Source organism: Lissotriton helveticus, chromosome 4_1 (genome assembly GCF_964261635.1).
Source record: "Lissotriton helveticus chromosome 4_1, aLisHel1.1, whole genome shotgun sequence".
NCBI lineage: Eukaryota > Metazoa > Chordata > Amphibia > Caudata > Salamandridae > Lissotriton > Lissotriton helveticus.
In genome coordinates, this window is record NC_136063.1 from 835059147 (window position 1) to 835073236 (window position 14090).

General features: G+C 46.2%; 1 protein-coding gene across 2 annotated transcripts in view; it reads right to left on the reverse strand.

Annotated features, from left to right (window-relative positions):
- Window positions 1-14090, reverse strand: part of CEP192 (centrosomal protein 192) — a 2224848-nt gene that overhangs the window by 1665630 nt on the left and 545128 nt on the right. For both annotated transcript variants that reach the window (XM_078687485.1, XM_078687486.1), the window contains exon 19: window positions 4319-4493. In XM_078687485.1, the coding sequence (XP_078543611.1) occupies window positions 4319-4493 (175 nt within the window). The remainder of the gene's footprint in view (window positions 1-4318; window positions 4494-14090) is intronic.

The window sequence follows — 14090 nt, forward strand, 5'->3', positions numbered from 1 at the left end:
ATTAGTAGGACAGGTGAACTCCTAGTATTGATGGGAGGTCTGGAGCAAGTCATATTGCAAGGCCCTTGGACTAGGGCCAATCATGATATTCTGCTTGGCATTTCATTAAGGGCTATGATGTTGACTGAGAAAAAGCAGCTACATAAGCTATCTGCCGGCTCATTATACAACTCACAGCATCTAAATTTAGAATATACATCAATTGTACAGGGATGTGAGTTAATTTAATTCAAGGTGTGTCAACTCATTTAATAGTATTAATATAAATTATTCTATCTTGTATTTATTAGCATGCTATTCGAAGACCTACTAAAATTCTAATGCCATGCATCAACTAGTGTTAAATCCAGATTCACAGTGTAAGGAGGGATAAAAAAACACAACCCAATAGAAGATATCTGTACAATGATATTGCAACGTCATAAGACTTCAGAATAACATCCACAGACCTCTTATGGTACAACAGATCCCTCAGACAGATTAGTCAGAAACCACTTATACGGGGAGTGAGAGTTGGTGGAGAATGGAATGAACATAACTTCTTATACGCTGATGGCGTATTGCTTTACATTACTCAGCCAACCCGTTCCAAAGTCAATCAATCGGGGAATTTGTAAAGCGCACTACTCACCTGTGAAGTTCTGTTCGGGGTGTAGAAGGTGAGTCGTCTGTTGAGGTATGTTGGTCCGGTGTCATGGATTGCCTTGTGTGCGTGGTTGAAGAGCTTGAAAGTGATCCTCTTGTTGACGGGCAGCCGGTGCAGGTCTCTCAGGTGGGGTGTGATGTGGCTGTGTCATGGAATGTCAAGGATCAGGCAGGCCGAGGAGTTCTGTATGCTTTGCTGACGTTTCAGTAGTTTGGCCGGGGCTCCCGCGTAGAGGGCATTTCTGTAGTCCAGCCTGCTGCTGACGAGGGCCTGGGTAACTGTTTTTCTGGTGTCGGTGGGGATCCATTTGTAGATCTTGCGGAGGGTGTTGAAGCAGGAGGATGAGACTGCGTTGACTTGCTTGGTCATGGAGAGTGTTGAGTCGAGGATGAACCTCAGGTTGCATGTGTGGTTGGTGGGCATTGGTGCTGTTCCCAGGGCGGCCGGCCACCAGGAGTCGTCCCAGGCTGAGGGGGTGGAGCCGAGGATGAGGACCTCCGTCTTGTCCGAGTTCAGCTTCAGATGGCTGTTCTTCATCCATTCAGTGACGGCTTTCATTCCATCGTGGCGGTTGGGCTAGGCGGTGCGGGGGTCCTTGGTGAGGGAGAGGATCAGCGGTGTGTAGACGGCGTAGGAGATGATGTTGTGTAGTCTGGCTACGTGGGCGAGCGCCCCATGTAGATGCTGAACAATGTCGGGCTGAAGGATAATTCCCTGAGGTACGCAGTAGATTATCCTGGAGGCTTCGGAGTGGAAAGGGGGAGGCGGACGCTCTGGGTTCTGCCGGCAAGGAAGGAGGTGGTCTATTCCAGGGCCTTGTCTCGGATTCCTGGCTTGTGGAGGCGTGTGCGTAGGGTGCGGTGGTAGACCGCGTCGAAGGCGGCTGAAAGGTCCAGGAGGATGAGGGTCGCGGTTTTCGCCGTTCCCAGCAGGCCCCTAATGTCATCAGTGGCGGCGATGAGGGCAGTTTCGGGGCTGTGGTTGCTGTCGAACCTGGACTGGGAAGGGTCCAGGATGATGTTCTCCTCGAGGTAGTGCGTCAGGGGTTTGTTGACTGTTTTCTCGATGACCTTTGCTGGGAACGGGAGCAGGGAAATCGGCCGGAAGTTCATGAGGTCCCTCGGGTCTGCCTTGGGTTTCTTGAGCAGGGCGTTGATCTCGGCGTCCTTCCAGCTCTCTGGGAAGGTCGCGGTCTCGAAGGAGATGTGGATAGCCTTGCGGAGATGGGGTACGATGGTGGCGCTGGTTTTGTTGAAGATGTGGTGTGGGCACAGGTCTGACGGGGAGCCGCGTGGATGGTGTCCATGATTTTTATGGTGTCGTCGTTGTTGATGTTAGTCCAGGTGAGCAGGTGGTCGTTGTGAGTGGTGGTCGTGGGATCTGAGGTGTCGTTGGCTGTCGTGGTGGTCTGGTCGTTGAAGCGGTCGTGAATGTCTGCGATCTTGCGATGGAAGAAGGTGGCCAGGAAGTTGCACAGGTCTTGCGATGGTGGGATGTCGTCGGTGTTGGAGCTGGGGTTGGAGAGTTACTTCACAATGTTGAAGAGCTCTTTGCTGTTGTGTGCGTTGTTTTAGAGGCGGTCCTTGAAGGAGGTCCCTTTTGGCGGATCTGATGAGGTGGTGGTGTTGGCGCATGGCATTCTTGAGGGCTGCGTGGTTCTCTGGTGTCATTTCTTCTCTAGTCTTCGGAGGGTTTGTTTGGATGTCTGGAGGTCCACGGAGAACAAGCTGGCGTTTTTCGTTGGAAAGTACGAATTTTGCTGGTCTTGGACATCTTTAGGAGTTACTCATGATATTGCAAGAATTGGACTAAATCATTAATTTTTTTTTTCCTATCGGGTGGGATCCCGACTCACTTCCTACTGTGCTGGGCCATTTGTGTCAGAGGGTTTCCAGTACCATGGGATTTACATTATTGAGAATTCCTGTGTAGGGACCTATTTTCACAACTCAATAGACTGCGTGGAAGAAGCACACTGGAGTAATCTACCGCTATCCTTAATGGGCAGAGCAGCTCTATAAAATGATGACCCTCTCACGCCTCCTCTATGTGCTCCAAAATACACCCTTCAGGATCCCACCAGGGTTTTCCGGAAAATTGACCATGGAGCACGTCTACTACTACTGAATGGAAGCGCTCCACGCATCGCGTTGGGTGAGCTCCAGAGTGGGGTATATGACAGTGGACTGGCAGGCCAGGATATCCTTAAATACTATTGGGTTATACAACTAATGGTAGTAAACAACTAGATTTTTGCTGATTGCAGAGAACCAGCTTACCAATTGGATAGAGGGGCTATAGGCCACGAGACGGTCCAATATCATAGGAAATGAGAACGGGATTTGCTGATGCATACCCAGCCAGTAGTTAGGATATGGAGGGAGGCCACTAGCTACTTGGGCTGGGGAGGCAGGTTTACCAAACTGACCCCACTGTGGGACAGCGACTTATTGCAGGAGGTGGGTAGTATGACAGGTTTCTCAAAATGGGAATTAATAGATATATAGCATCTGGGCAATGTCTGGAGGGGGCAAGCCTTAGTACAGTTCAAGATCCTACATCAAGAATACGAACTGGCATATTCGGAGGGCTATAGATAACTACAACTAGGATATGCCCTTAGGAGACACATTAGAGGGAGAGCAATTACAAGAGGCGTCACGACCAAGAGGACCGTTTACTCACAGAGCCCGTAACGGATAAGGTGATTTTTAGAATCTACAGAAAGCTGGTTGATAATTCGCCTGACCCGATGGTGGTGCTGAGACACGCCTGTGCTGGAAACCTAGGAGAAAGATGACTGGGTGGAAGCCCCTCACAACTAGCGGTAAATAGCTATTTGTTCTCAGTTTAGGCTAGTACCAAAAGGATTCTGCATAGGTCCTACTATTCTGGAGCCCTATTACATAAGATATGGAGGGCAGATTCACCATAATCTCTGAGGATGTGACCAAGCGGGTACCTTCTTCCAGATCCTTTGGGGATGCAAGATTACTCGCAAAAAGTAACTGAGAATGTACCAGGTCCTATCTCTGGAGGTTTCCATGCAAAGTGGCTCCTCTTGACAATAGCGGGAGAAGAGCCCTGGCCATAATATAAAAATTCTAAAATCTGGTTTGTAGCTGCAGTAGAAATATTACAAGGTCATGGGGCACAGCTGTTGCGCCCCGCCCCCCCCAAAGAACTGAAGATTGTGACTCCAGCCTTGACTGGTGTCAGAGAGGAACAGGTAGCCAGAGTAGGGGTTTCGCCAAGTAGTGGGAGAAAGTATGAGGTACCTGACGTGACTTTCAAGGGTATTGACTGTGATCAATGTTGTTATGGAGGGAAGAGAGAACACTCCTGTTGAGTTGTCATTCGTGCAATACACTACAAAATGCAACAGAACAGGCGATAAAAAGCGCCATTCCCAATGTGTATTCATGCATTGCTTTTGATAGGGTCTATCTTCATTACTATGTATAACATACAATTGTCTTCTTACATTTCCTGTATTCTCTGCAAGATGAGAAATGTTCAAATAAAAAGTTTTTAAAAAACATCCCTCAGACACTGAAAATAGCAGTCAATCATTACCCTTAAGTGAATAAGACTTTTAGACTGCCACTCAGTAATAAACTTATAAGTTACTATTTAAAATAAATGCAAATATAAATTACAAAGATAACCTACCATAGTGGCTTCTGGTGTGTGCATCAACATCGTATTCTGCAAAGTATTGTCTGAGGAGGAAACATAAGTCAGCCTACTCATGCTAACACTTGAAGACAAGGACTCAGAAGAGAAACTGTCAGCACTCGGAACTCTTGCCACAGACGTTTTAGTTAATGTTGGAGAGTCATAAAACCTAAAGTGGACAATTCAGCAAAGAATATGTTAATTAAAAGAAAATTATTGATTATACAACATAATCTTAAATCTAATTTTGATATCAGACCAAATCAGATGGACCTTAACAAAGGAACTAGTAGGAATGACACTAAAAAATATTTGGTAATGCTAACATTCAAATCAATAGTTAAATGCTACACTAAGATTCAAATCAATAGGTAAATACTTGACAAGCAGGTCCATTCACACAGGCATTCAAGACAAAGTTAAAAAAAAACTGGCTTTTGCAACAAAATATGAGCCTTATATCTCAAGTCATATCCCACAAAGTGGAATCATTTAGCCTATCTTACCATGAATAATGTGCAAGTCCAACATGTAGCAATTTGGTGCCATAATGACATTTCTCTTATCAACAGGGCATAAGTGAACAGGCACTACCAGTCTCCAGGCACCTTCATGTATATTATTTGCTCTGAAGGGATGGAATTCTCATTAGCAAGGATCACTACTACAAATGGTAATTACTTCGCTTTTCTGTAGGAAGCATCTACTATGGATTAGAAAGAAAGCGGTCAACTGAATGAACTGGTTAAGATAGCGGTCACCATCTTTGGAGAAAAAAATACAGCATAATGTTTTTGCACAATAACGTGCATGGCACTATTGCTCACACAGCCTAAAATCATTTACCCTTCTGGCACACAGTTGCTATCCGGAAAACTGCTATCAGAGTCAGATTCTTTAAAGCACAGTCGTGAAATTGCTAGAATGGTGGAGTGATCAGATCAGTTAAACCAAGCTGGAAAGTCTGAGTTTTGAAAGATCGAACTAAAGTATTTATTATATTTTCAGAAACCTCAGAACAAGGACTATAAGGGTTCCTTTGAAAACTTTACATTTCAGTGTCTAGACATGCAACCATTTTATGACAAAGACAACTTGATGAACAGGACTGTGCTAAGTTCTGAAGGTAGAGAATAGAGGGAAAAAAGATTTGGCCAACGTATTCATACTACAGTGGTTTATATTCTACCCATGGAGAAGACCAGAAGCTATTGATGAAACTGCTGTTTAACATTAAGTTTTATTTCATTGGTTGCTTCAGATAAGGCAGGACTGGAGGTGGATTTCATGATGCAACAGATTTTGAATAATTTACGACAGATCCAGTCAAGTCAATGTCCCATCCCAATGGCATATTGGTACTATTATTTAAACATCGATTATGAGCTGATCAATCTGAAACTCATTTTTTTCACAGAGCCAGATCTGAAAATAATGTTGCAGTTAATATGACGTGCACAATAATTGTTTCAAGTCACAAGCTGGGTAAACCCATGCATAATGTTTGAGCTTTCATGCCCTATTGACCGGATTTATGGAGGTGGTGAAGCAGGGCTGAATTGTGATTGCATGTACTTTTTAGGGATGAAGAGTCCGGAGCTCCTCTAAAATAGCCATCTCAAAGGTGAGCATTCTCTTTTTAACGGCCCTACGGTCTGCCTCCTGTTGTGCAGGTCTATCCGGGATGTTCCAAGATTAAATGGATGCAGGGCTTGTGTTGCCCAACATCAAGTACCTCTGGGGGCTCTTTGGCTGGGGCTGTATTGCTCTATGTCAAGGCTGGAGTTGAAGGGTGTCTCTGAGCCAGTTTCAAAAATGGCCTTTGGAACCAAAAGCATTTACTTGGGGCTTTGGGGTTGAGAAGTTAAACAGAGCACTTGGCTTGAGGCTTCTCTAAAGCAGAGATAGGCTCACAGCACAAAGCGTGCTTGGGCAGTGGCAACAGCAGACCATTGAAACCTCTTGCTCACAGTCTCAGGGCTCAATGCATCCTGCAAGAATGGTAGTCTGGATTCACGGAGGCTCCTTTGAGTGATGAAAGATTACTGTGTGCCAGAATTCTTTTGGGGGCATTTGTCTACTTACCTGTTGGCTGCATCCTCAGATGCTGGTCGTCCTGCGTGTCCTCCTGTCCTCCCGCCGCCGCGCCTACAACTCCCGCTGCCGCCGAGAGGAGTATTATAACAATTGGTTCCTTCGGGTGTTTAAGATTTCTTTTACTCACTCATAATGTATGTAGTGTGTATAAAACAAAAATCAACATCCACACCATCTATGTATTTACGCACTATTTTATGAATTATAGTCCCTCAAATACTCTTTTTATAAATTGCAAGATAGGCTGTACAAAAAGGTGATAAATAGTGCAAAAAGTGACTTAAGTGCTCGGTGCTGGCGGCGCAAAAGTGACCAAATAACTGTACAATGTTTATATACAAGGTGAAACAAACAATAATCCAACTTGGTCTGTACTGTTTCCATTATACCATTTGTATATTGCATATGTCCATATTAAATACAGGATATTGATATGACAGATCCAAACACTCGTCGACGTTTCGACCCTCTACAAGCGCACATAGGGCATCAGACGCGGGTCTTCATCAGGACTGGGGGGAATTGAACAGCCTTCATGTGAACCCAACCGAGTTCAAGGTGGAGCTTCAACTGTGTTCATCTGTCGGTGTTGCAGAAATTGCTCCCCCGACGAATACTCTATTTACCGGCTTACTAATGTAGTGTGCCAAGCCTTTCTCCTGACTGGGTATAGGAGTTTGTATTGCACCCAGTAGTGATATCAGGAGTCGTTCAGGATAAGATTTATCGACTCGAAATTCCTTAATCCTTGGTCCCACTTTACCGATGCTGCACTTGGCCAAACGGATGCTTCCCGCCGAAGGAGAGTTCGCTTCTTACTCGGCGTAGCAGCCGAGAGGAGGACTACGATCTTCAGGGCTCCTAGCGGCAGAAGCCGCCTACGTCATTTACCGCGCCCGGAGGCGCTTTAAATTGCGCTCACTCCCGGTGGAGCGGGTGTGCCAGAATTCTTTTGGGGGCATTTGTCTACTTACCTGTTGGCTGCATCCTCAGACGCTGGTCGTCCTGCTTGTCCTCCTGTCCTCCGGCCGCCGCGCCTACAACTCCCGCGGCCGCCGAGAGGAGGACTACGATCCCCAGGGCTCCTAGCGGCAGAAGCCGCCTACGTCATTTACCGCGCCTGGAGGTGCTTTAAATTGCGCTCACTCCCTGCGTCGCAGGAACGCGCGCGGGAGAAGCCGGGAGAAGCCCGTGACAAGGGCGGGCCGTCTGTGGCCGTCAGAGGCCAGAAGAGGCTGGGCTGGGCCACCCCACTAACCCTTGCTTTTTCGCCTTGGACAATGACGAACTCCATAAGGTACTCTCAACAATAAGATGATTTAAAAGAGACACATTCTATCTGGACAAACTTGTCAGGGTTGTTTTGTTTTCTAAACCAAAAACCTATCTTTATTGGGGAGGGAACATTGCTTCTAGTGATCTGTGCCCTATCAATTCCTGTTAATGTCTGATAAGGGTAAAAATATCATGTTTTTGCTTCCCGTCCTATGACAAGACACCAGGCTGCGACGACTCAACCCCTCCCGAGTTTAACAGCCATAGACAAAATGCTCCAAAAAACCATTTTGGTAGTGGCTACAGCCATAGAGAATACAGAGAGGAGATTATCAATCCCCCCTACTGGCCCCCTACCACCGCAAGCGGGGATCTTTCTGTAGCTACTGTCAACCCTCTCGACTGCAGTTTTTCCCTCGCATCATCCTTTGCTGAGCTGGCTTGTGCACAGCCTGTTACTGATGCTATTGATGTTGTCGACAGTACGCCTGTTGCCAAATCTTCCATTCAAGCTGCATGGAAAAAAGCTCGTAGACCCCGTACTATATATAAGAATCCTAAACCCCCAAAAAAGCTAACTAACAGATCCGTGTCTATTGATGATCCCACAGCGGACACTGCTGGTTCTTCCACATCCCCTGTAGGAACACCTGCCTGGGTCACTCATTTATTTCTTGACTTTCAAGCCCACACTGAACAGATCATTGGCACACACAATAAACCACTGGTATCTAGGTTGGATAGATTGGTTTCCACAATAAATAACATAGGTCTGGGGAAAGCCCAAGTCCAGTCTGCGAGCCCACTGGGAAAAGATGCTAAAAGAGCGACTACTAGTTTTTCTAAATCTAGCCCCTGCCCTAAAAATACTGGAGTCAATAATAGTCTTGCTGGGAACCCTGTTGGGCTGATCCCTGACACTATTAAGTTAACTGCGGATGCTAGAGGGTCGATTAACAGTAATAATACCCTAGCTCCCTTGGCCCCGCCAATTGGAAATCTAACCTCAGATACAACCCCGCCACAGCCTATGGATGGTAAGGCAGGCGGCGGGACTAACCCAGTGCCAAGGGGGGCGACTGATGGGGGGACAAGCCATTTAGACCTACAATCCCAGGCTAGTAGGAACATCACAGCAAGGAGTCCTACAAGAGAATTGCCCACCATTGATCTTCCCCCCCGAGCCTTTGCCATATGTAGTTGTCCTAGCTGGGGTCCCTCCCCTTAGGCAGGGAAAGAGTGAGGATCACAGTGATCTTAAAAATAAATGTATACAATGGCTTAACATCTTTAGGCCCTCTCCCCCTAATGCATCTGGCGAAATATTATCCGTAAGGAGAGTAGAATGGATTGGGGCTGGAGCTAAAACTATTGCAGGCAATTGTGTGATAATAAACTTTAGGCACACATGTGCTGTTGAACACATCTGCAGTGGGTTGTCAATCTGGACAAATACGCAAATTCTCCCACTCCATCTGTCATACTTCTACCCTACACCCCAGACGAGAACCACCCAGAGTAGAAGCTTTAAGCATCAAGGGGCCCATAATAACTACCCATATAGAAACCAACAGGGGTGTGCAATTTGGGAAGGCTCTCATTCCCTTACCCCTTTACTTTCACTATTTCCCCAAAGAAATAGGTTCAGCTGCCTGGAGCAGGTGGACTGATTTACAGTGGGACAAAATCTTAATCCATCAACAGATTATAGTGGAGGTATTCAACCAGCTTCAATGGAGGGAAATGACGCTATTACCACCCCTGAAAATCAATTAGTAGATCAACAATTGATCACTGAGGGATGGTCAGCTTCGGGGGAATACTCGCAACAGGCCGGGCCCTGTGATCCTTACAAGACGCTGCTTAGTGGTGAGGCAAGTAAAAGGCCATTTGAGCCTAGAACTTTCATCTCTGGTTCTGCAGAGAGGGGCAAACCACCACCTAGCACTTCGCTAGCTGATGAAAGTATAAAAATGTTGTCCTGGAATGTAGCCGGCTTAAAAAATAAATTGCCTTTGCCTGAGTGGGGCTCCTTTATGGCGCTGCATGACATCTGCCTGATGCAGGAAACATGGGCATTGGAGGAGAGTGTAAGGTCTGGTTTTGCCACTTTCGAAATCCTGGCAACAACTGGGGGTAGCGGGAGACCGTCAGGAGGGCTCGCAATATGGGTGGGCACGCACCTGGGTGCCCAGGCTGTTCCCATACCAACTAACTCCCCTGATGTTCAGTGTGTAATCCTATCCTCCCAAAATATGCCGCAGGTGACCATATTAAATATCTACTCTAGGCCAGTTAAGAGTGGGCGGGAATCTGACCCGATTGATGTATTACAAAGTTTCATTCAGTCACTGGACCCTTCAATTGTTCTAGTGCTTTGTGGAGACTTTAATTGCCAGTTTGTGCCACTAAAGTGCTCAGAATTGGGTGACCAGGATGAAGAAGATCGGTTCTGGCATGTGCCTGACCCACAGATCCCTCCTGTCAGGGCATGGACTGCTTTGGTCCTTCAAATAAAATCACTCTCCCTTTTAACATCTCTGCGGGCCTGTAATGGGAGGCTGGCGCCTGACAGACCGGGGGCAGATACATTTATTAGAATAGATCAAACTTCCATCATTGATTATATGATGATGGGAGCAAGGCACTGGGACAGGCTGCTGGAATTTAGAGTTTACCCAAGACAAGATAGCAATCACAATGCCCTCGTTTTAACACTGAAACCTGGGAGTTTTGGGTTGACAAATCCGGCACCTGAATCCATCTGTGAATCCCTCCCTCTTATGATATCTAATTACCGGCGAAGGATAAAATGGCCACACCTTCAGGATTCCCCCACCAAACTTGCCAAAATATATTAGATAGCTACACCGCTAATTTCTGATATGAGGGATGTTGGCTCCCTGGGTAGAGCTGTGGAAACTCACAACCAACTGGCTGCCGAACTAGCGGATGTGTTCTGCTCGGTAGGTAGGAATAAACCCCCACGGGCAAGGGCACATCCCTGGTACGATGCACACTGCAGGAAGGCAAAAAAAGACCTGCTCTTAGTAGTCAAAGCCAAAGATAGAGCAGCCATTAGGAAATCCCGACTGCTTTCTAAAAAAGGCAATAGCACGGGGAAAGAGGGATTGAGAGGAGAACCTGTGGGCAGAGCTTAGATCTACACTTAGTCGCAAGGATTCTAAGTCATTCTGGGCCATTGTCAGCTCGGGTGTGAGTGGTGGTGGTCCAGCTTTCGGCCCGAACATAGCTCCTTCAGTGTGGGAGGCACACTTTGGATCCCTATATGCAAATGTTGAGCTAGAGATTAGTTCCCTTTCATGTGGTGAATTCTCTAAGGAGGATGGATTGGTGGGGTTGATGGACGTGGCTCCGAGGAAAGATATGGCTCCCCCTCTGTTGGTTCCCACCATGAGCACCGATTGGTGGGGACCCTGGGCGACCAGAGGCGGAGGGAGTCACTGGGTGGCGGGGACCTGTTCCATCTCGATTGGCATGAGGCTATCACTCTGAAGGAGGTTGAGTCAGCAATAGCAAGGCTACCTCCAAATAAGGCCTCGGGCCTGGACAAACTGCCTGGGGATTTATTTTGCTCCCAACCGAAAATATGGGCACCATACTTGGTAGTCCTATTTAATGAGATCTTAGCGGGGACTGACCCGCCAGATACTTGGCTTGGAGCTGAGATCGTTCCGATCTTTAAGAAGGGATGCCCATTACCACCCTCAAACTATAGGCCCATTAGTCTTATAGACACAACACAAAAACTAATGGGCAGGATCATCTTGGACAGGATCCAGTGGTGGATGGAGGAAAATGCAATACTGACCACACTCCAGGCTGGATTTAGGGCGGGTATCTCGACACTGGACCAAATATGCAGTTGCAGATTTTATTTTGGAAAACGGCTAGTGAAGAGGGTGGCAGCCTCTACCTTGTCTTTGTTGACCTGCGAGAAACTTTTGACCTTGTTCCCAGGGCAAAGCTGTGGAAGGTCCTGGCAGACCTGGGTCTCCCGCCCTACTTATTGTCTATTCTGACCAGACTACACACTGGCAATTACACCCAAGTAAGGTGCGGGAGGCACGGAGACCTGTCAGGACGTTTCCCGATTTCGAAGGGAGTTCGCCAGGGGTGCGTTCTGGCGCCAACATTATTTTGTCTGTACATCAATGGTCTTATTGATCACTTAAGTGGTGTAATAGACAATGACGCCCCTAGGTTGGCCACTGGGAGAGTGCCCGCTCTGATGTTTGCGGACACCTTGCTGTTATCCAAAACATCATCGGGCATTCAGCGAAATATGGACGGTTTTGCACCGTTCTGTGTTTCTCGTGGATTAGAGATAAACTTGGACAAGACCAAGTTTATGATTTTTAATCCACCGAAACAGACCCGCCCAAACCCTAAGCTTAATGGTACCCCCCTTGAGAGGGTCAAGACCTTCGTCTACCTGGGCATTACTCTGACAGAGAACTTTGACTGGGGCTTCCAAATTTCTAAATCAGCTCTCAAACTATCCCAAGTAACTGGGGATATAAGTAAATTCCATAGAGCATCTGACTTTAAGCCGGCAGCACTGGTCCTTGAAATATACCGACTCCAAGCTAGAATGGCCACAACATATTGTGTTGAATTATGGGGTCATAAAAATGAATCCAATCTTCTGAGGGTGGAGCACAATTTTATGAGGAATTTGGTGGGATTACCACAAAGTACGCCACTCATCCCTCTACGATTGGATTTGGGGCTGGAGTCAATTCAAGAATTGGTAGCTGCGCGGCCTATGCTCTATTGGAAGAGGCTGTGGTCAGTTCCTGAACTGGCCCCTTATAGAGCGGAATTCTCGGAGGTTTGGGCTCTTCTTAAATATAAAAATATCCGATGGCTGCTTCATATCAGGGCTCTTTGCATACAGATTGGTCTACCAAAGCTCTGGGAGACCCCCGAGCTGTGTTGCCCAGGGATATCAAAATCGGACTTACAAACTCAGTTGAGGCGGCAGAACACACTAGCCCCCCAGAGCTCAACAACCTTGGGTAGGCTGTCAGTAGAGTTCCTTCTAGTACAAATGGACTCTCGATTAGTGGAATTCTTAGATGTAATACAACCTCCACTTGCGAGGAAATTATACACTCAGCTAAGACATGGCAGCCTTCCGCTTAGACTAAGTAATGGGGGTGTGAGGAGCACACCAGGTTTTTTCTTTATTTACTGACTAATCAATCGGTGCTGCAACTATTGAGGTTTGTCACGCCTCTGTTAAATGTCACGTTATGATGGGTTAGAGACTCATCCAGTTGCGCACTGTGCACTTGGTGTTTTCCTACACCTTAATCATTTGAACTCGTAAACCATTCGTATTCACAATTATTTATCAGTTGTTTATTTTCATGATCTGATTACTCAAAGAACCGTAACCATATTTCATTGCTTGTACTTTTGTTCACATTCAATTACATGTATTCAGTAAATTTTCTGTTTATGCCAACATTTTAAATTACAACCATTTGTTACATTTCACAGTATTCACTGCCATGCCCAATGCATTTCGATACCACAAGGTACCTTCCTCAGGGGCTGATCTGCAAAGATATAAAATAAACATGTATGAGTGTTTTGTACGTTATTGCCCATGGGTGTGTCTTCTCTCAAATGTTGTAATGTCATACCTGTTTCTCGTGTGTTTATGATCAGTCAACTGTAAAACAAAACCACAATAACCTTATGTCACCTCTATTCCATCAAATAAGAGTATTCACTCTTGACCCTACCAAATGCTAGTCTTAGCTTACCACGTGATCTCTGTAAGGTAGGACTTGTTGATCTGTCAAACAAATTCACGAAAGCACTGTGGTTAATACCACTTATTCCTTTACACCAAAAATCACCACTTGGCTTTAAAAGCCAAAAAACGATGTTTGAATTGTCAGGTCCTACCTGATCTTCAATAGTCGATGCGAAGCACCCTGTCAACACATAATTGGATACTTCAAACATAGCTCAAGGTCACATCATTAAACGTGTCCCAGCTTTTTGCTATCCCGACATACCCGTGAGATTATACTCTGTCAACCTAAAACGACAAAAACGTATAACATATGTTGTGTTATACTGTTCAAACCCATTAATTTCTCCTTCCAAGATTGAAATTGTTCTGGCTAAATACCTGTCTGTTCCCCCGTCGATGCTCGTACAAACCGCTACTCTGTGCACTCTCTGTACTGAAAAACGCTGAACTGGCCCCATAATCAGTCCTTCCATTTACTTGCTACCGCCGTACGGTAAACACAAACGACGCACTACTGTCCGAATATACCTCTAAGAACAACTTTCAACCGCCGCCATGTTATAATGTATACCGGTACGGTGATATCTCATATACTATGAA